General features: G+C 33.1%; 2 protein-coding genes and 1 long non-coding RNA gene across 5 annotated transcripts; 1 reads left to right on the top strand and 2 right to left on the bottom strand.

Moving 5' to 3' along the window:
* Positions 1-1,373: 1,373 nt before the first annotated feature.
* LOC111425100 (odorant receptor 2a-like) lies at positions 1,374-2,722 on the bottom strand. Its single transcript, XM_023058876.2, has 3 exons — positions 2,133-2,722; positions 1,638-2,079; positions 1,374-1,583 (listed from the first exon to the last, which is right to left on the bottom strand). The coding sequence occupies exons 1-3, from the start codon at positions 2,720-2,722 to the stop codon at positions 1,374-1,376; spliced, it is 1,242 nt and encodes a 413-aa protein (XP_022914644.2).
* Positions 2,723-10,190: 7,468 nt separating this feature from the next.
* On the top strand, positions 10,191-19,567 carry LOC111425094 (CLN7/MFS domain-containing 8). 3 transcript variants are annotated; one of them, XM_023058866.2, is made up of 5 exons: positions 10,191-10,618; positions 11,357-11,553; positions 17,797-18,043; positions 18,105-19,072; positions 19,121-19,567. In XM_023058866.2, the coding sequence occupies exons 2-5, from the start codon at positions 11,368-11,370 to the stop codon at positions 19,388-19,390; spliced, it is 1,671 nt and encodes a 556-aa protein (XP_022914634.1). In that variant the 5' UTR covers positions 10,191-10,618; positions 11,357-11,367; the 3' UTR covers positions 19,391-19,567. The 3 variants fall into 3 exon arrangements, with proteins under 3 accessions (XP_022914634.1, XP_022914633.1, XP_022914637.1); XM_023058865.2 differs by having other exon boundaries at positions 10,207-10,525; XM_023058869.2 differs by lacking the exon at positions 10,191-10,618 and adding an exon at positions 10,625-11,290.
* LOC139429534 (uncharacterized) lies at positions 19,413-20,429 on the bottom strand. Its single transcript, XR_011640087.1, has 2 exons — positions 19,802-20,429; positions 19,413-19,745 (listed from the first exon to the last, which is right to left on the bottom strand). It is a non-coding gene; the product is annotated as an uncharacterized lncRNA (long non-coding RNA).
* Positions 20,430-22,670: the final 2,241 nt, after the last annotated feature.

Raw genomic sequence — 22,670 nt, 5'->3', positions numbered from 1 at the left:
TAATGATAAATTATTTAATTTTTGTAGGCCTAATGTGGATCTTAAAAAAAATTTTATTCAGGCCATTACTGAGAATGATCTTTCACCGCTTGCATTGCTTATTGGAAGGGTTAAATAAATTCTTAGAATTATGTTTAAATTAGGGAATGTTGCAATAATATTATTTTCCTGAATAAATGACCACATGGACACAGGCGAAATAATATTTTCTTTACTTATAAAAGTCTTAAATTGTAATACTTCATTTTTCAGTTCTGCTAGGTTTAAATCTTGTTCATAACATTTTAATTCCTCTACTGAAGAGTCACCAACATCACTATCATGAAAAATTGTTTTGAATTTATTATTAATAGTTTTATCCCTCAGATCTTTTTTTAATGTTGCTAATTAAAGAATTGCATACAACAAAAAAAATATTAACTTTAAAATGTTCTTTCCCACTGACTCTTATTTCATGTTCTGGAATTTCATCATGAAATAGTTTTAACTTTTTCTGTGTCTCTTTCTAAATTGTCAAAATCATCTCTAACAGTTTGTATGAAATCTATCAATGAATCATATATTAAAACTGCTGTATAGTTTTCTTTGAAGCATCTATTCTCTCTAAAATCTTTTCCCATATAGTAAGTAACAGTACATACTCAAATGTATCAAGTTTTTTATGTAAATCGGCAGCTTCGGACCTTGTTAATGGTTTCTCATCTTTGTTTGAGGAAAAATGACGTAAACAATGTTTAATTTCTTCATAATTTTCCTTTAAGGATTTCACAGCATCGGAACGAACAGACCACCTGGTGTCACAAATAGGTTTGATACACCAGTGTTTGCTCTTACAACATTTTTGTAATGCATTCCACCTATGTGTAGCACTTGAAAAAATACGTACAATTGCTGAATGGTATTGAAAAAAGGTGGTCATTTCCATGCAACTTTCTGCAACAGCGTTTCCAATTAAATTTAATGAATGATTTGCGCATGGTATAAAATGGGCAGAAAAAATATGTTGTTTTATTCTGGATTGAAGTCCCTTATATTTACCTGACATATTAAACTAACTATTCTTCTGACCCATTTTCTTAAGACCGCTTTAGACGGCTAACTCCGAGTGTTTCTAGTTCTAGGTCTGGTGTTAGTTCTGGTTTTAAGTCAATAAAAAATATACAACAATCTAAAGCTGAATAACAATTAAAACTAGAAATAACACTGGTATTAGAACTGATACTAGATCTAGAACTAAAAACAATCGGAATATTTCTAGTTCTAGGTCTAGTGTTAGTTCTAGTTTTAGGTCAATAAAAATATGTAACTATCTAACGCTGAATAATAATTAAAACGCTGTTACAACTACAACTAATCGTGTTTCTATTTAGTGTTTACGATGAAGAATTTTTTAAAACAGCAAAAACCGAATAAGAACCTCTTAAAATTTGCACAAAAGTCGATAAAGTTAACGGTGTAAATTTACCAATTGTAAAATAAATCCCTTTTTGCATTCTTATCATATTAATAATCATCGTTCTTTTAAATGATGTGGTGGTTGATAACCAATCCATTGAATAAATCGCCAACGGCAACATTTCACTCTACAAAAAAGAAAATGTATAATAATTTATTATAAAAAAGTTTTTTTTAATTACACTTATCCTAACTTTATTTCCAAAATAACAATAAAGAAAAGTTTGGCAACCAACTGCTGACATGTAAGCTAATTCTTTTGCCGATTCTAAACTGAAAGCTTCAACCAAAGAGATCATGTACAAACACGTACATAAAACGATTAAAGAAACGATTGTTTGACATAAAACGACTAAAGTATAAATCGATTCGATTTCTTTGCTGATTTCTAAAATAACTTGAAGGTGGTTTGTTATTTTATTGATTTCTTTGTCCATTTCTCTTTGGAGTTTTAATGGATTTTTTAATTGATTGTTAAAAACTTTATTATTTATAGCTTTAATATTTAATTCCATCAAACATCTTTCCCGTAAAGTTTTAAAAGCACCTTGAATTATTTGTAAATGTGCTGATATATAACTTATAATTCCCATATATGTTGTATCAAAACCTATAAATACATAACTTTCTAAATGAGATTTTCAGTAATTGAGATCAACTTACCAACAATAATCCACGCAAAATTATAAACCGGAAATAATTGAAACAAAATAGCAAATCCAAAATTAATTTTAGATTTTTTATAATTAAAAGGAATAAAACTTGAGTAAGGCAAACTTAAATTAAAATTTTCTTTTTGATAATCACTTAAAATTAAATCTTTAAATGACATAACACACGCACTCAGCGAAACTGAAATTCCAATAACCAAATAAGAAATTGTAATCAAATCCTTGATTTTTCGTTCCTTTTCGATTATTTTTTCCGGTATGAAATCTTTGTAAGGTTTGTAAATTTGAGAATATGAATTTAACGTTTCCATAATTTTTTGTATCCTCTTTTTATTCCAAAACCATAAAATTGCTTTTAAATCTCCCAAAAAATCTGTCATCACCATGTTAGCGATTTTTATCATCGATGGCAAATTAGACGAAAATTTTCCAAATTCTAACACTTCGCACAAAGTGAAAATAACGCAAGAGTAAATTAAGCAGAATGAATTGTGGATTAGATAAATCATTTTTGTGGACGGTTTCGAAGATTTTGGTGGAATATACAATCCGGCACCTTTTATTATAAACCAATTTAATGAAAAATAATTTGTCATCTTTTATTTTTTGTTGTAGAAGAAAGTTATTTTTTTGTGTAATATAAATTGTGAGGAATTTTATGGTTATAAATGGTATTTATAGGCAAATGTGTTGGTAGTCACATTTTATTGATTTGTGCTAATTTCAAAATTGATAAGAAATAAGGATATAATTAAGTAAAGTGTGAAATTATTGGGTTAGTTTGAAGTATTGCAAGAAATTCTGAAGGGGGTAATTAAAAGGATTCCTTTTTCTTTTTACAAAGTCTGTTTTACCATAATTTGCACGTTTATTTTAGTGATATTGAAATTAATGGTTTGGTTACAAAATCATTCTAAAAGGATTTTTTTTAATGTTGTTACATCAATGAGATCTATTAAATAGATATTGAGAATGATGAGTTTTAGAAACTGCCTGACATCATCCTCAATTTATAGTTGATGCACATATAAAGAACAGTGTATATGTTACTGCAAAAGTCCGAACTACGGTAAATCCTAAGATTTTCCAGTGAAACCTAACACTTACCAATTCTGAATAGTAAAAGTCCGAAGTGTTCTGCGAATACGGTTCATTTCGAACTTTTACCACCATACACTCGGTAAATCTTAGGTTTTACCGCAGAGACACGGCAAATGACAAATGAGAAACCAACAACTGATGATTCTAATGTAACGATTCAGAGACATCTCAAGAAGTTTTTATAAACGAAAAGCCAATATCGAAAAAGAAAGAATCTATCCTGGCGATAAGAAAAAAATCAAAATTCAATTTGGAAAACGCATTATTGCAGTTGTGGTAGATGTAAAAGACAACGAGCTTAACTAATTGGGTACGAAAATTGGAGTATTAAAGCAGCTTTATACTAAGAATCAGTTTACCTTATGCTCTGAAGACTTTATAAAGATAGAAGAAGTTGTTAAGATTGTGACGGACATCCGGATAATAGAAAACTTTCGCCGGGCAGTTCCGGGTCTTGTTTCCAAAACATTGCAAACAATACGTTTGCATGTTTCACCGGGAGCAATAAAGTTTTTTAAGGGTAGCGAAACCTTTTGGTTCAGACAAAGGATTCCCAAAAAACCTTCGCCAGGAAGTTACTGGATTCAATATCACAAACAACACGTTCACATGTTCCACCGGGGATAAAAGAACCAGGATCGGCCCAGAAGAGTTAGTTAGAGTTCATCCCTACGTTGTAACTGAAGAGAGTTGATTCCAGCAAAAATACCAAATAATAGATAATAATTTAAACAATGTAAAGATTTGATAGATGGGTAATTTCATTAGCAATTATATTGTACTAAATTATACATTAAAATAAATGATTAAGAAATATATTTATTTACGACTGCTTGGATAAGTCATCATTACCACACTCATTTAAGGTGATTTGAGTTACGTAATGAAGTTCATTACCGCACTGGTTTCATTACGTAACGCATTTTTAGCTCAATCAGAACAGACTTAATTTATTGAAACGAGCAACAATACAAAAGTTTTACAAACATTTTTTAAAACCGGCCGGATAGCGGATACTTACCTAATATCCGGCTTTGGCCGGATATTAAAAACGTATTACTTAGTACTCCACCATTCACAGGAATTACTACCTCTTTTAGGTGTTGGACACTGCAGATAATAATCAAGTTCAACCCCAATAGGACTTTTTTCATTGACTACTTTATTTATGTAAGGTTTGCCATTAGCAAGCTCATTGTAACAATCCCAATACGATATATAATATCTCTTGTTGCAGTTTCGTCCAGTTTTCTTCTCTTTCTTTTGCTTGTAATTCATCATCACATTCATTACTAACAAAACTGTCGCTGTTATCCCTTTCGATTGTTAATTAAAGTATCCTCTTTTTAATGCGACAAGCCGTTTTGAAAAATCACTTTTAGTTCTTGAGAAATACATTTTTGAAATAATCGACAATTCTTTCGAATTTTGCAATTTTCGACGATTAAGTTTTAAAAATTTGTAGAAAATCCAGTTTTTGGAATATGAGTATGAAAATATCCCAAAGGGTTAATAAAAGTGTCCTCTTTCCAATGAACCAACCCATTTTGAAAAATAACTTTTAGTTTTTGAGAAAACAATATTTGAAGTTTTCATAAAATTTTCGATGTTGCAATTTTCATCGATAATTTTCAAAATTCTCTATAAAATTAATTTCTTGAAAGATTTTTGTGGAAATATCATCAATTATTAATTAAAGTATCCTCTTTTTAATGCAAAAAGCCGTTTTGAAAAATCGCTTTTAGTTCTTGAGAAATACATTTTTGAAATAATCGACAATAAGGATTTACCAAAGGCTAGGACAGCTCCTAGAGGTGCATTCCTGATGTCATCTGTGGTTGGCCATTCCTCCCCGAAGGTCCTCATTCTGAGGTCGGTCAGAGAGGGGCAATCACACAAGATGTGTTTAACCGTCTCGTCATCCTGTTCACAGGCTCGACAGAGAGGAGAATCAGCAAGCTTCATGTTTTGAAGGTGCTTATTTACTTTACAGTGTCCCGTGAGGAGACCTGTGGCAGTGCGAAGGGCACTTTTACCGAGCCCTACGAAAAACTGGGCTGTTGCGGCTGAAGGATATTTTAACAATTCCTTAGCGAGATGACAGCCCGGGGTACGGTCCCACCCGTTTAAAAATTTTTTGTGGGTAATGTGCTTTATTAACTCGATATGAGTGGCTAAGGAGGGGGTAATTATCGGCTCGGGTGCACAGGGCGCTCTACCGGCAGCACGTTTGGCTAGCCTGTCCGCGTGGTTGTTACCCTTGGAGCCGGAATGCCCTTTAATCCACTGGATTCTGACAGAATTGTATTTCGCGGCCTCCTCCAGTGCTTTGTGACAATCCATAACTACTGCAGACGTTATAATAACTCTGCTTAAAGCTAAAAGAGATTGTTTACTGTCTGTAAAAATAGTAAAACACTTACCCCGCTTGTTGGATTCAACAATGCAGTCAGCAGCAAGTTTAATAGCAGTTAGTTCCGCTTGTATGACGGTGGTGCTGCACCATTTCGTCCTTTTGAACCATCAGTGTAGATCTTTAAGGTTCTATGTACATCTACAACTGTGGGACTGACGTGGGTGAGGTACTTCCTTGAGAAAACATATTTTGCTGGTCTGTGATCAGTCTTACACTCGAGTAGGGGTGTGTCTAGCACTGCTTCCCTCCAGAGTGTTGAACTGCTGCCAGCGTCCTCATCCTTCATAGTTCCTACTGATTGTAGTCGTTTCATGGTTACCAACGCCACTTCCTGGATATGTAGGTTGAGTGGTGGTAAATTTAACATGATTTCCATGGCCGCTGTGGGGGTTGATCGCAGCGCACCTGTAACATACAGACACGCGAGTCTCTATATTCTATTAAGCGCAGTGGTGGCGGTAGACTTAGAAGTTCTAGTCCACCATACCACCGCACCGTAAGTTAGCATTGGTCGAACAACGGCGGTGTAGATCCACAGGGCTATCTTGGGAGACAGACCACAAGTCCTCCCGACAGCCCTCCGGCAATGGCCGAAGGCGACACAAGCTTTATTAACTCTATTGTCTAGGTGGGATTTCCACGTTAGCTTACTGTCTATTATTAAGCCCAAGTACTTGACTTCTGTAGACAGTTTAAGTGGAATTTTAGCGAACGTTGGCAGTCTAGGATTGCCAATGTTGCGATTGCGTGTAAAAAGAAACATCTCTGTCTTTTTGGGATTGACGGAACGGCATTGTTTATTACACCAGTTCTCAATTAGATTGAGTGCTTCCTGCATCCTGTCGAGGAGTACATTAGCGTACTTGCCTCTTATGAGGATTGTCAGGTCATCTGCGTAGCCAACGGTTTTAAAACCGGCTAGATTTAGGCGTTTCATGAGGCTATCGAGGGTGAGATTCCACAAAAGTGGATTCCCAAAGTGTTAATAAAAGTGTCCTCTTTCCAATGAATTTTGAATGAATTTTGCAATTTTCGCCGATTTAGTTTTAAAAATTCGTATAAAATTCATTTCTTGAAGGATCCTTGTGGAAATATTTCCAATTATTAATTAAAGCATCCTCTTTTTAAAGTTGCTTCGTTAGTTAAATCAGCATAAAAAAAATTCATTTTGTATCTTGGATCCAAATAAGTTGACATATCTTATCAAAAATTGATATGTTTTTCAGTTTCAAAAATTGGAGGTATAGATCAGATAAGAAATGAAGAAATAAAAGCAGGTGGAAACCATGTAATGATAATATTGAAGGAAATTTTTAATAACTGTTTGAAACAAAAAAAGATATCTGATAGCTGGTTCGTAGTTATACTTGCCTTAATATACAAAAAAGGAGATAGGGAACAGATCAGCAATTACAGACCAATAAGTTTACTTCCGGTGATATATAAAATATTTATGTCCATAATCACAAGGAGAATAGAGCAACACCTACCATCCTCCGAAGATCAAACTGGATTTAAGAAGAACTTCTCCACGCTAGACAATATTTTAGTTGTGCAGCAACTGATAAAAAAATCGAATGACTATGACTTCCCAATGATTTTATTATTTGCAGACTTTGAGAAAGCGTTTTTTTTATTTTACAGATCATACAAACATCTGGTATGGAAGACCAGTACATTCGTATATTAAACTATATACAGGTGTTCTGTGACTCGACCGACCAACTTATACCAAATATTCCGGGGGTCATTACGATCAAAAAATGGTATATCACCTATAGGTGAATTCTTTTTTGTTTCGGAGATATCGAAATAAAAATTAAAAAAAACAAAAAAAAGATAAAAATGGTAAAGGAAAATTTATTAATTTACTAATTAACACAAAATTACAACAGCTGTTCAAAATGAGAACAGCCATTTTCTAAACATGCAGCTATCCTTCGTGTCATAGAATGTTGCCAGTTAATTTCCTTAGCGAATTAGTAGCTTCAACTATTCTGTTAATCAACTCTTCGCGTGTATTTGGTTTACGATTACTACTCACACGAGATTTGAGGCAATCCCACAGAAAAAAATCTAGATGGGACAAGTCAGGTGACCGAGTTGTCCCCCAAAATTTGATGCAAAAATGAGGCCCAACAAGATGATCATTTAACAAGACACACGATTGTTTCGTGTGGGTTTTGATCCGTCCAGAACTACGTGTGTTGTTGTTGAGGTGAGAACTACGTGGAATGGTATTCCTTGTAAACTGGGCCTCATCCGTAAAAAGTATGTGTGAAATAACTTCTAAATTATTTTGCAACCACTGACAATACCATACTCGGTTTTCTAAATCTTGAGGAAGTAAATGCTGTACTTTGTGTAAATGATAGGGATAAAGTCCATCATAGTGCAGAATTCTCCATACGTTCGACTTCTTCAATTGCATTTAAAACTGCTTCAGACAAAAAATCATTAAATTGTCAAGACTAACTATAACTTTTTTTAATTACTTCTGTATCTCCGAAATAAAGAGTAATTCACCTATAGGTGATATACCATTTTTTGATTGTAATAACCCCCCAAAATATATGGCATACGTTTGTCGGTTGAGACACGGAACACCCTGTGTATCAAAACTTAAAACTAAACATCGAAATGAACAGTAATAACTGGGCGATAACTCTAGGAAATGGATTGAAGCAAGGTGATGTGACTTCCGCAAAGCTATTCAATGCAGTATTGGAAACAATGTTTGTAGAAGAAGAATGGAAAAACTTGGGAATAAGAATAAATGGGCAATGGTTGAACAGGCTAAAGTTTGCGGATGACATAGTACTTATAGGAAAAAACGAAACAGAAGTAAGAAAAATGCTGGAAACAATATCGAGAAGAGAAAAGCAAACTGGTCTGGAGAGAAAAATGAACAAGACAAAAGCAATGTACGTAAATTATGAACAAAAAAATAAAATAATTGTTAATGGAAAGGAATTCGACAAAGTAGAGCATTTGGTATATCTCGGACAGAAGATTACAACTAAAAACACAGGAGAAGAAATAACACGGAGAATGGCAATGGGATGGCAAATGTTTAACAGATACAAAAATAAATGGAAATCAAACATAGAAATGGAGAAAAAGAAAAAATTATGGGAAATGTGTGTCCTACCCGTGATGATTTATGGATGCGAGACATGGATATTAACAAACAAAATGATTAAAAAGGTTAGGGTAACAGCAAGGGCAGTGCATAGAAGGATGATTGGCATTACGAAGAAAGATAAAAAACAAATGAATGGATGAGGGAAAAGTTAAACATTGAGGATATTGGAAAAATAGTATTAGACCGAAAATGGAATTGGGCGGATCATATTATAAGAGTAAAAGATAAGATATGGATCAAGAAAATCCTAGAATGGTACCCAAAGACAAAAAGAGATTTGTTAAATTTTGATTTTGATTTGTTAAATTGTACCATAAATGAAAGGTTACAATAAAGTTTACAATATTAATATTAATTTAGTGTTAAATGTACAAAAGTTTATATAATTGTTTTCTTTTTGTTGGTGACAATAAATGGCTATCTATCTATCTATCTATTATTCTTTTGTTCAGTCGGTGCTTTACTTTGGTTTGTTAGCTTGGAGTAATGCCGCTGAAAAGTACTTTCATCGTGTGCAAGTGGTTCAGAAATCAATACTACGGATCTCATTATTCAGACCAAGCAGGTTTCCCAGTGACACTCTGTTTGCGGAATCAAATGTTCTAACACTTAGACACCTATATGTTATTGCTATCTGAATATACACTTATAAAAATAAGTACTGTTTACCTATTACGTTGCTAAATCATCTTTACTCCACCAGATCTAACATTTTGCAAAATGTTCCTGTGCGTAGGAAGACTGTAGGACATGCTAACTTTTCGTTCATAGTACAAGTTTATAACCATCTTCTTTTGAACTACAATCTTCCTCCGTTGACTATATTACTGTTTGTAATTGTTGTTCATTCTTCTTAACATCGTGAGTAATGGATCAAATTATTTTCTTTGTACTTATCGATGTTATTTATTTTTTGTTTTTTCTACGTGTTTCGAGGAATGTGAGCCCTCATCATCAGGAAGAAATCCTGTTACAATTATAAATGTTCATTACTATTTCATATTACTATTTCTTCCTCCAAAGATATTTTTGAAAAAGGTAAGGGATTTCATTTAGCGTACTACTTTTAGTGAATTGTATAAAATTGTACGATCGTGCTTGGACAAATTAGTTCGTCTTTAATATAATATAGTGTTTGCTGGAAGATCAACAAGTGCTTTAACACTTAGATCGACCAGTAAACTAGTTTGTATGAAAATTAGTTGAAATTTGTTTATTTGGATTTTCATCTGGCTTAAAAAAAAAGAAATCTTTTTTGTGTTGTCTAAATTTCTACCTAAACCTTGATGTAACACACAACAACTTAATTCACTCTCCACTAGATGTCGTTGTAAGCCACAAAGTTAAATACTATGCAAGTTTATAAAAAGTACGGGCTTTCTCTTTCTTACGGAAATGCGACCGACCGTGTACAGTTTAACGCACGGTTTCCTTTGTGTTAGTAGCCGGTTTGAATGTTGTCCTATCAGTACTACCTCTTTATTTTTTTATTATTACTACTCATTCTTTTTCTGCGTTAACGTTCTTTGTCCCGTTTTATAACAAAGTGTGAATCATGTTTTCGGTGTGCGCCAGTTGCGAAACTTCGCCCGAACGTTTTGCGCGATTGAAATAGCGACCAAGTTCAAATAGAATTCGAATAAAAAATCTTTTAAAGTAATCGAATTCGTAACTATTAAAAGAAAACAAAAAAAAATTTAAAGTGATTGTTGTCCTTTTTCTTAATTGAAACGAAAGGTAAATTTTTAAATAGCAACAAGCTATTATTAAAGCAATTGTCGTGTTTTTATTTTGAGTATTATGTTGTTGTTCGTTGAAGGTGATTAGAAGGTAACATCACAAAAATTTCAAATTAACATTGTTTACAGATTTCTGTAATTTTTTAAAATCTTTTTTGATTGTGTACTCAAGTCTTATTTGAATTGTAGCCTTTTTAATAAAAATAAATTAAATAATTGTTTTTAAAGAAGAAAAAAGTGGTATTTATTTATCTCGTGAATTTTAAAACTGTCATTTCCGGTGATTATTTTTTTTGTTTCGTTTTTGTTTTGTCGTAGTGGGACCATGACATCCTTCGATATTTTCATATATATGATGATAAACTTGCACAAAATTATTAAAGGTTGAGAAACTAATATGAAACCATATTTCAAGGTGTTTCCAAGTGTTGTATTAAATTACTTTGCAACTTTTGTGGCAATTCATGCGTCATTAAATTAAACTCACCGAACTAAAATTATGATTTATAGCCGTCTGTGAGATCGTACTCGTGGAAAATTTAAAATTATTAAAAATAAAAATACAATTATCAATGATAAGCAACAATAAACTGTTTAGAAACGTTTTGACAGCCCGTTTTGTGTCTGTAAACTGCGGCAGTAAACGAGAAAAAATTTTTTTTGATAAAACTTTATCTTGAAATTGTTTACAATTCGAATCTCGAACAGATGCCACTTAAAATAGATAGATGTTGGTTGTAAATAGATATTTTCAATGAAAATTGTATGTTTGTTCATATTATCTAATTAATTCTTAACCTTTTATTGATTTGTTTTTCTTTGATTTTAGATTAAATTAATATGGATTATATAAGAAGAGTTAAAGATCTTTTTAAATCACAAAAAACACCATTTGAATCCAAAATAGAATCAGAAATTGAGCATAAAGAACGATGGAGATCGATTTATATTATTTATTTCACCATGTTCCTTATTTCATTAGGATTTAGTATTATTTTAACCGGAGTTTGGCCGTATTTAGATAAAGTAAGTAACTTTTAGAAGTAAAATTAGTTTCGACAATTTTGTGTCATCGTCAGGAGTCTGATTAAATTATCGGAATTAAAATTGTAGTAGCACTTTAAAATATGTAATGCACATCCGTGTCCATTCATGCATCTAATTGATTGGACCAATACTTTTCAATTATTGATGATAATCTGTCGAGAATTGATGTGCATGAATTTGAGATGATAACATTTAAACATTAAAGTTGTAGATGGATAGGGATTTGAAATAGTTAAATGACAATACGAATTAATCCATTAACATGTATAAGCTTGCTTAAATGTTGTAATAGCAACATTGTGATTTTTTTTAACAAATTTTTTTCCAAATTCGTCAAAAATCTATTTTTTGAAATGGAATTCAGTTATTTTAGGGTTATATAAAAAAGATTATCTATTTTATTGTGACGAAATTCGATTTTTAAATCTCATTTAATTTCTGAGATAAAAATTTTTAATCACTACCCGAGAATTGGATTCGAATTCTGAGTGATACCACTAACAACTTGTAAAACTACAAATTCATCAAATTTTCATATTTTTCTCGATATTTACGCATCTAAGAGCAAAAGTGAAAGAGAACAATATTGTTAAGAATAAAATTTCCTACAATTTATGTTCTAAAAGTTTTTTTATAATACGCTCGGAATTCCGGGCGTTACTATCAACTCGTAAAATAACGAATTAATCTAATATTCATATTTTCGTATTTATCTCGATATTTACGCATCTATGACCAAAAGGGAAAGGGAGCAATATTGTTAAGAATGAAATTTCCTACAATTTTTGTTCTAAAAGTTTTTTTGTAATACGCTCCGAATCCCGAGCGTTACTATCAACTCGTAAAATTACGAATTCATCCAATTTTCATACTTTCGTATTTTTCTCGATGTCTATGCATCTAAGTGCAAAAGTGAAAGAGAGCAATATTGTTAAGAATAAAATTTCCTACAACTTTTGTTCTAAAAGTTTTTTTGTAAAACGCTCCGAATCCCGAGCGTTACTATCAACTGGTAAAATTATGAATTTCTTTAATTTTCATACTTTCCTATTGTTCGCGATATTTATGTACCTAAGAGCAAAAGTGAAAGAGAACAATATTGTTAAGAATAAAATTTCCTACAATTTTTGTTCTAAAAGTTTTTTTGTAAAACGCTCCGAATCCCGAGCGTTACTATCAAGTCGTAAAATTACGAATTCATCTAATATTCATATTTTCGTATTTATCTCGATATTTACGCATCTATGACCAAAAGTGAAAGAGAGCAATATTGTTAAGAATGAAATTTCCTACAATTTTTGTTCTAAAAGTTTTTTTGTAATACGCTCGGAATTCCGGGCGTTACTATCAACTCGTAAAATAACGAATTAATCTAATATTCATATTTTCGTATTTATCTCGATATTTACGCATCTATGACCAAAAGGGAAAGGGAGCAATATTGTTAAGAATGAAATTTCCTACAATTTTTGTTCTAAAAGTTTTTTTGTAATACGCTCGGAATTCCGGGCGTTACTATCAACTCGTAAAATAACGAATTAATCTAATATTCATATTTTCGTATTTATCTCGATATTTACGCATCTATGACCAAAAGGGAAAGGGAGCAATATTGTTAAGAATGAAATTTCCTACAATTTTTGTTCTAAAAGTTTTTTTGTAATACGCTCGGAATTCCGGGCGTTACTATCAACTCGTAAAATAACGAATTAATCTAATATTCATATTTTCGTATTTATCTCGATATTTACGCATCTATGACCAAAAGGGAAAGGGAGCAATATTGTTAAGAATGAAATTTCCTACAATTTTTGTTCTAAAAGTTTTTTTGTAATACGCTCGGAATTCCGGGCGTTACTATCAACTCGTAAAATAACGAATTAATCTAATATTCATATTTTCGTATTTATCTCGATATTTACGCATCTATGACCAAAAGGGAAAGGGAGCAATATTGTTAAGAATGAAATTTCCTACAATTTTTGTTCTAAAAGTTTTTTTGTAATACGCTCCGAATCCCGAGCGTTACTATCAACTCGTAAAATTACGAATTCATCCAATTTTCATACTTTCGTATTTTTCTCGATGTCTATGCATCTAAGTGCAAAAGTGAAAGAGAGCAATATTGTTAAGAATAAAATTTCCTACAACTTTTGTTCTAAAAGTTTTTTTGTAAAACGCTCCGAATCCCGAGCGTTACTATCAACTGGTAAAATTATGAATTTCTTTAATTTTCATACTTTCCTATTGTTCGCGATATTTATGCACCTAAGAGCAAAAGTGAAAGAGAACAATATTGTTAAGAATAAAATTTCCTACAATTTTTGTTCTAAAAGTTTTTTTGTAAAACGCTCCGAATCCCGAGCGTTACTATCAAGTCGTAAAATTACGAATTCATCTAATATTCATATTTTCGTATTTATCTCGATATTTACGCATCTATGGCCAAAAGTGAAAGAGAGCAACATTGTTAAGAATGAAATTTCCTACAATTTTTGTTCTAAAAGTTTTTTTGTAATATGCTCCGAATCCCGACCGTTACTATTAACTCGTAAAATTACGAATTCATCCAATTTTCATACTTTCGTATTTTTCTCGATATCTATGCATGTAGGTGCAAAAATTAAAGAGAGCAATATTGTTAAGAATAAAATTTCCTACAACTTTTGTTCTAAAAGTTCTTTTGTAATACGCTCCAAATCCCGAGCGTTACTATCAACTCGTCAAAATTACGAATTCATCTAATTTTCATACTTTCGTATTTTTCTAGATATTTGTAAATCTAAGAGCAAAAGTGAAAGAGAGCAATATTGTTAAGAATAAAATTTCCTACAACTTTTGTTCTAAAAGTTTTTTTGTAAAACGCTCCGAATCCCGAGCGTTACTATCAAGTCGTAAAATTACGAATTCATCTAATATTCATATTTTCGTATTTATCTCGATATTTACGCATCTATGACCAAAAGTGAAAGAGAGCAATATTGTTAAGAATGAAATTTCCTACAATTTTTGTTCTAAAAGTTTTTTTGTAATACGCTCGGAATTCCGAGCGTTACTATCAACTCGTAAAATTACGAATTCATCTAATATTCATATTTTCGTATTTATCTCGATATTTACGCATCTATGACCAAAAGGGAAAGGGAGCAATATTGTTAAGAATGAAATTTCCTACAATTTTTGTTCTAAAAGTTTTTTTGTAATACGCTCCGAATCCCGAGCGTTACTATCAACTCGTAAAATTACGAATTCATCCAATTTTCATACTTTCGTATTTTTCTCGATGTCTATGCATCTAAGTGCAAAAGTAAAAGAGAGCAATATTGTTAAGAATAAAATTTGCTACAACTTTTGTTCTAAAAGCTTTTTTGTAAAACGCTCCGAATCCCGAGCGTTACTATCAAGTCGTAAAATTACGAATTCATCTAATTTTCATACTTTCGTATTTATCTCGATATTTACGCATCTATAAGCAAAAGAGAATGGGAACAATATTGTTAAGAATGAAATTTCCTACAATTTTTGTTCTAAAAGTTCTTTTGTAATATGCTCCGAATCTCGAGTGTTACTATCAACTAGTAAAATTACGAATTTCCTTAATTTTCATACTTTATTATTTTTCTCGATATTTATGCACCTAAGAGCAAAAGTGAAAGAGAGCAATATTGTTAAGAATAAAATTTCCAACAACTTTTGTTCTAAAAGTTTTTTTCTAAAACGCTCCGAATCCCGAGCGTTACTATCTATCAAGTCGCAAAATTACGAATTCATCTAATTTTCATACTTTCGTATTTATCTCGATATTTACGCATCTATGAGCAAAAGTGAATAAGAACAATATTGTTAAGAATGAAATTTCCTACAATTTTTGTTCTAAAAGCTTTTTTGTAATACGCTCCGAATCCCGAGCGTTACTATCAACTGGTAAAATTACGAATTTCTTTAATTTTCATACTTTCCTATTTTTCTCGATATTTATGCACCTAAGAGCAAAAGTGAAAGAGAGCAATATTGTTAAGAATAAAATTTCCAACAACTTTTGTTCTAAAAGTTTTTTTCTAAAACGCTCCGAATCCCGAGCGTTACTATCAAGTCGCAAAATTACGAATTCATCTAATTTTCATACTTTCGTATTTATCTCGATATTTACGCATCTATGAGCAAAAGTGAATAAGAACAATATTGTTAAGAATGAAATTTCCTACAATTTTTGTTCTAAAAGTTTTTTTGTAATACGCTCCGAATCCCGAGCGTTACTATCAACTGGTAAAATTACGAATTTCTTTAATTTTCATACTTTCCTATTTTTCTCGATATTTATGCACCTAAGAGCAAAAGTGAAAGAGAGCAATATTGTTAAGAATAAAATTTCCAACAACTTTTGTTCTAAAAGTTTTTTTCTAAAACGCTCCGAATTCCGAGCGTTACTATCAAGTCGCAAAATTACGAATTCATCTAATTTTCATACTTTCGTATTTATCTCGATATTTACGCATCTATGAGCAAAAGTGAATAAGAACAATATTGTTAAGAATGAAATTTCCTACAATTTTTGTTCTAAAAGTTTTTTTGTAATACGCTCCGAATCCCGAGCGTTACTATCAACTGGTAAAATTACGAATTTCTTTAATTTTCATACTTTCCTATTTTTCTCGATATTTATGCACCTAAGAGCAAAAGTGAAAGAGAGCAATATTGTTAAGAATAAAATTTCCAACAACTTTTGTTCTAAAAGTTTTTTTCTAAAACGCTCCGAATCCCGAGTGTTACTATCAAGTCGCAAAATTACGAATTCATCTAATTTTCATACTTTCGTATTTATCTCGATATTTACGCATCTATGAGCAAAAGTGAATAAGAACAATATTGTTAAGAATGAAATTTCCTACAATTTTTGTTCTAAAAGTTTTTTTGTAATACGCTCCGAATCCCGAGCGTTACTATCAACTGGTAAAATTACGAATTTCTTTAATTTTCATACTTTCCTATTTTTCTCGATATTTATGCACCTAAGAGCAAAAGTGAAAGAGAGCAATATTGTTAAGAATAAAATTTCCAACAAGTTTTGTTCTAAAAGTTTTTTTCTAAAACGCTCCGAATCCCGAGCGTTACTATCAAGTTGCAAAATTACGAATTCATCTAATTTTCATACTTTCGTATTTATCTCGATATTTACGCATCTATGAGCAAAAGTGAATGAGAACAATATTGTTAAGAATGAAATTTCCTACAATTTTTGTTCTAAAAGTTTTTTTATAATACGCTCCGAATCCCGAGCGTTACTATCAACTGGTAAAATTACGAATTTCTTTAATTTTCATACTTTCCTATTTTTCTCAATATTTATGCACCTAAGAGCAAAAGTGAAAGAGAGCAATATTGTTAAGAATAAAATTTCCAACAACTTTTGTTCTAAAAGTTTTTTTCTAAAACGCTCCGAATCCCGAGCGTTACTATCAAGTTGCAAAATTACGAATTCATCTAATTTTCATACTTTCGTATTTATCTCGATATTTACGCATCTATGAGCAAAAGTGAAAGAGAGCAATATTGTTAAGAATGAAATTTCCTACAATTTTTGTTCTAAAAGTTTTTTTGTAATATGCTCCGAATTCCGAGCGTTACTATTAACTCGTAAAATTAGGAATTCATCTAATTTTCATCTAATTTCACTTTGGTATTTATCTCGATATTTACGCATCCATGAGCAAAAGTGAAAGAGAGCAATATTGTTAAGAATAAAATTTCTTACAACTTTTGTTACAACATTTTCTTTCTGTTAGAACATAGCCAGTGTAATTCCAGATGTTTTCTTACCGCTTATACTTAGGCTTGTTTCAAAATCACGTGGTACTGACTTCCAGGATTGTCCAATGATAAGAAATAACTTCATTGTACTTAAAATAGGTGGTTTTATATTATTAAAACAGCCTTTCTATTTTTTGCAAGCACTATATTCTTCTACTAAAAAATTATATACTGTTGGCAGAAGACGAGATGCTGCTGACAGAAGCCTGTATACTTTTACTAGACGACTATATATTGCTGGCAGAAGACTAGACACTTTTGGCAGAGGACTATATACTGTTATTAGACTACTAAATATTGCAAGCAGATGATTAGAAACTGTTGGCAAAAGACTAGATACTGCTAATAGACGACTAAATATTGCAGGCAGAAGAATTAAATTGAAATTTTTTTATAATTTTTTTTTTTGTTTAGTTAGATCCAACAGCTGGAAAAGAATTTATGGGTTACATAGTAGCAGCAAATCCATTCGGCCAAATGCTTTTTTCACCGTTAGTTGGATGGTGGAGTAACAAATTAGGTTCAATTAGAATCCCAGTTTTATTATCGCTACTTGTTTTTACAATCGCCAGCGGAACGTATTCAATTCTAGAATTATTTCCTATTACTCAAAGAAAACATTGGATGTTATGGACTAGATTTCTAGTAGGAGTTAGTTCAGGTTGGTTAAAAAAAATGTTTAATATAAATTTTTGCAAATAAATTCTTTTGTGTCTTTCCAGCAAATATTGCAGCTTGTAGATCATATTTATCGGCAGCGACAACTATAAGCGAACGCACAAAAGCGATTTCAATGATTTCATTGTGTCAAGTTTTGGGATTTATAATCGGCCCGGCTCTTCAAACGCTTGCTGTACCATTTGGAGATGAAGGAATCGAATTTTTAAAATTAAAAATAAATATGTACACAGCCCCCGGATGGTTGAATGTGTTCCTATCAATTTTCAACTTTATCATTTTCCTTCCATTTTTTTTTAAAGAAAGAAAAATTGCTGCTAAAGAAGCAATGTTAAAACAAGGCGCCAAAACTGAAAAAGAAACTTGGAAAGGAATAAAACCAGATTATTTATCAGCTTGGACTTTAATAGTAGCATTTTTTGTAATCGTCTTTAATTTTATGCTGTTGGAAACGTTAGGATCTCCATTAACAATGGATCAATTTGCTTGGAGTAAAGCGGACACAGTTTATTATATGGGTTTATTAATGTCTGTTGGAGCAGTAATCGCATGCGTTTGCTTTGCGGCAATTAGTCCTTTATGTAAAATGTTTCCGGAAGTTAAAGTGATGATTTGGGGTGGATTTCTCTTCATGGTTTTGGGACGAGGCGTTTATATCCCATGGGGTGAAACGAATCCGACCATTTATAATTCAACGTCTCGTTTAACACCCTTTCACGATAAACTACTCTGTTATAATCACAATATGAACATCACTAATACGTTTAACAAAACAAAATTTGATTTAAATCAATCGAATTTAAATTTTAATGAGTCTAATTTAAATTTATTGGATTGTAATAAATTAGTTGAATTGGTTGGTTGTCCATCTAATCAAAAATGGTGTTTTACAACGAGAAAAATGACCCTGTTTCAATTTTTGTTGGGTTATGGATTAACCGCTGTTGGTTATCCGATTGGTGTTACGTTGATTCAAACGATTTTTTCGAAAATTTTAGGGACAAGACCACAAGTAAGGATTAAAATAATCTTGATTTAAATTAAAAAGAATTTTTTATAGGGTCTTTGGATGGGGTTAATGACTGGATCTGGGTGTTTTTCGAGAGTTTTAGGTCCTGTATTTGTAACATACATTTACACTGAATATGGACCAAATTGGACGTTTGGAATAACAGCTGTAATGATGATAATGATTACGGTTTGGTTGCAAATTTTTAATAATCGCTTAGAACCTAAGAAATTTCAAGAAGTCGTTCATGATGATGATGGTGAGGAAATGATTGAAATTGAAAAATTGGTGGAAATTAAGAAAGAAGATGTGGTGACGTAACATAAAAAAGTACAAAAAGAAGGAAATTACAAGACTTATTTTATTAGATATTAATTTGTACATATTAATAAAATTAATATAAGAAAAAGTATTTTTATAATTTTTTTATAAAAAATGTTTAAGTACTTAATAATAATAAGAAAAAAATCTGTAAATAAATAAAGGTTTTTTATGGTATAGCTATGTATTCATTTCTTGATTTAAAATTTTTATAAAACCACATTCTTCGAAGATTTTTTATCGAAAATTTAAATATTCCATCCAAATCATTACTTTGCATTAAAAATTTTTGACACTCACACAAAAGAAACAGCACGAATAATAAATAAATTAAAACAGTTACAGACGTTGTACTCTAAAACAATTTAATAAAGTATACTTAAAAAAGAAGTGTTTTAAAGAGGGACTCACCATTGTTCTTGTTGTTTGGTTTAATACCCAAATAAAACACGATTTCAATTTTAAGTTCAACGGCCAAAGAAGACGGAAAAAATACCGTTGTATTTTGGGAGGAGTATTTTTGATTCTTGTTAACACGTATTTATGACGAAACGTTTCATTACTTTGTTGACAAAATGCACAAAGAACATTTTTACAAGGAGAATGATTAATCACATTTTTATGATGTTTATTACAGTGAGGCTAAGGTAACAAATATCCATCTACATTATTTATCTGGGTATAGCCCTAAATGCCCTAGATGCCTTGCAACCTTAAATCGATAACTATCTTCTCGCTACATCTAAATCAAATGACAGTTGCAAAATAATCTCGTGGGTGCTTCAAGTCTTGAAGTTGGAAGTATCTTCTGTACTTCGGGGGTGTGGAACTATTATTTCTTCGGACTCCGCCGAAAAGGCGTTACTTTGGAGTTCACTGCTTCCAACTACATTTCATGGGTTCTTTTCATCAGCAAATGTTGACGTGATGATGAATTTTTCATCGCGTTCCTTTCTCCTCATTATCTCCCTTAAATAATCGATAACAGCGTTAATTTTTTATCAATCTTTTTTCCTGGGTCACATAGAAGTCTATTTCTGCATACCCTTATCATATTTCTTGCAATGCTTTAATCAGTTCCAACCTAACCCCTTTTTTTTTTTTATGAGGTCGGGGAAAATCTGCTAACAGACATCTGGCCTGGGGTGTTGGGCGGCCAGATAGTGTGGGGTTGGGATCGAAGACCCCGACCCACTAAAAACTCCTTTCCTCGTCTTCTCCGGAACCGCCCTTCCGGGCATTTCTTCGGAGTCGTTCACTTTCTTCAGTTTCGCTCTCGTCCCCACCATTTCGGTGGTTATGGTATGAAACGGTAAAAACAAATCTTCAACTTTTTGAAATTTATCAAAACATAAACTTACCAGGCCGAGGGGGAAATATCCCCCTCTTCTCCACTCCTCCTCCTGTTTGGTCTTCATAATGTTTCTGAGGTACCCTCCGATTTTCTCCCAAGTCTCGCCATCGGCTAGCATTAGTGTCCCGATGTTATCTTTGGTCACCGTTTCCGGACACTCTTTAAAGCACCTCGTCTTGTCCGCCGCAAACTTCGGGCAGTGGAACACCGTATGTTCTGGTGTATCCACTAACCCACAGAACCAACACTGTGCAGATAATGCTTTCCCGATCTTACATAGATATGTTCCGAAAATACCGTGGCCCGTTATCACTTGTGTTAGGAAGTAGTCAACTTCCCCCCACTTTATTTCCATCCATGGTTTTACCTTTGGAATAATGGTCCTGGCCCATCCTTCATACTGATCCCACCTATTTTGCCATTTCCTCATCAGATCTTCCCTTATCTCGCTCTTGCTCTCTCTCCCTCTTTCGTGTAGGGAGACTCTTTCTTCCACCAGCAGGTCCATAGGTGGCATACCCGCTATCACCTCGATACTTTCTGCAGAGACCGTGCAGTACCCTGATGTTATACTTATCGCTAATTTCCTGTTTACTGCGTTAAGCATCTTCCTGTAGCACTTATATTTTAATGCTCTACTCCAGGTGGGCGCTGCATACAGCAAGACCGACGTAACAGTAGTAGCTAGCAGTTTCCTTTTGCTGCTTATTGGTCCCCCCACGTTTGGCATAATCTTCCTAAGTATATTAGCCATCTTCAGAGCCTTTTCCGTGATCTCCCTGACATGCGCTGTCATTCTCATGTCCTTATCGAGATAAACCCCCAGGTATTTTACCATTGGTGAACTTTCCACCGTTTGACCTACAATGTCTACCTTCATTTTTGACACCTTTCGTCTTCCTTGTAGGACTACCACTTCGGTCTTTTTGGCCACCACCCTGATTCCCATCTCGTTTAGTCTTCTTATGACTCTCTCGGTCGCGTAACAAGCCTTGTCGTCTACCTCTTCCTTGGTTTTGGCGCATACGATGAGGACAAGATCATCAGTATATGCCACTAATCTCACTCCACGCTCCATATCCATTCGCAGTATCTCGTCGTAAAATATATTCCACAACGTAGGGCCCAGTATCGAACTTTGTGGAACCCCGCTGTTAGTCTCCCATACTGTTCCGTTCGGAGCCACCACCTCCCTCTCCGACAGGTAGGCTTGGATCATCCTCACAAGGTATCTTCTGACGCCTTCTCTCTCCAGGGCGCGTATTATTCTAGCCCATGGAGCAGAATTAAACGCGTTTTCAACATCTAGCAAGATCATCAGACATAGGTCCTGGTTCTTAACCGCCTTCTTTTTGATATTCTCTACCATTTCCTGGACCCTCCTAATCGCGTCCACCGTCGACCTTCCCGCCCTGAACCCATATTGGTTCTCGCTCAATAGCTTTTTGACCTCTATTTCCTCGTTCAGCCTGTCCTGAATGAGAATTTCCAGCTCAATCCAATTCAACCCAACCCAAAACACAACCCAACAAAACCTTTTTTTTTTAACGAGGTTGGGGAAAAATCTGCAAACATACACCTGGCCTTGGGTGTTGGTCGGCCGGCTAGTGTGGGGATGAGGTCTAGTCCTGACCGACTAAAAAACCCCTTTCCTCGTCTGCTCTCTTCTACCCCTCCCAACAATCCCATCAAGTAGGTTCTCCATTCAGTCATTTGTGTCTCTCTGCTGACTTCCTCTCTTCCCTTCCTCATCCTCTTTAAGTATTTCCATACCTCATTTTCCTCTTTCAATTCCTTAATCTTCTCAGCCTCCCTTTCCTTCAACTCCCTCTTCTTTTTCTATCTATCTATCTATCTCTCCACCTCCCCTCTCTGCCACAGTCTCAATTTCCTTCTAGCTTCTCTCTTGGCCTCTCTGCATTCCTT

The sequence above is a fragment of the Onthophagus taurus genome, chromosome 3 (genome assembly GCF_036711975.1).
Source record: "Onthophagus taurus isolate NC chromosome 3, IU_Otau_3.0, whole genome shotgun sequence".
In the NCBI taxonomy this organism is placed as follows: Eukaryota; Metazoa; Arthropoda; class Insecta; order Coleoptera; family Scarabaeidae; genus Onthophagus; species Onthophagus taurus.
Note: the sequence above shows the minus strand (reverse complement) of the source record. Positions and strands in the feature narration are given on the sequence as shown.

Excerpts from the sequence above, each read along its gene's own strand:
- LOC111425100 (XM_023058876.2), bottom strand. The coding sequence starts at position 2,722 with ATGACAAATTATTTTTCATTAAATTGGTTTATAATAAAAGGTGCCGGA. Across the intron at positions 2,080-2,132 it reads TTTCCGGTTTATAATTTTGC|TTATGTATTTATAGGTTTTG; the intron begins GTGGATTATTGT and ends TCATTTAGAAAG. Across the intron at positions 1,584-1,637 it reads GAAATAAAGTTAGGATAAGT|AGTGAAATGTTGCCGTTGGC; the intron begins GTAATTAAAAAA and ends TCTTTTTTGTAG.
- LOC111425094 (XM_023058866.2), top strand. The coding sequence starts at position 11,368 with ATGGATTATATAAGAAGAGTTAAAGATCTTTTTAAATCACAAAAAACA. Across the intron at positions 11,554-17,796 it reads TTTGGCCGTATTTAGATAAA|TTAGATCCAACAGCTGGAAA; the intron begins GTAAGTAACTTT and ends TTTTTTGTTTAG. Across the intron at positions 19,073-19,120 it reads TTTTAGGGACAAGACCACAA|GGTCTTTGGATGGGGTTAAT; the intron begins GTAAGGATTAAA and ends AATTTTTTATAG.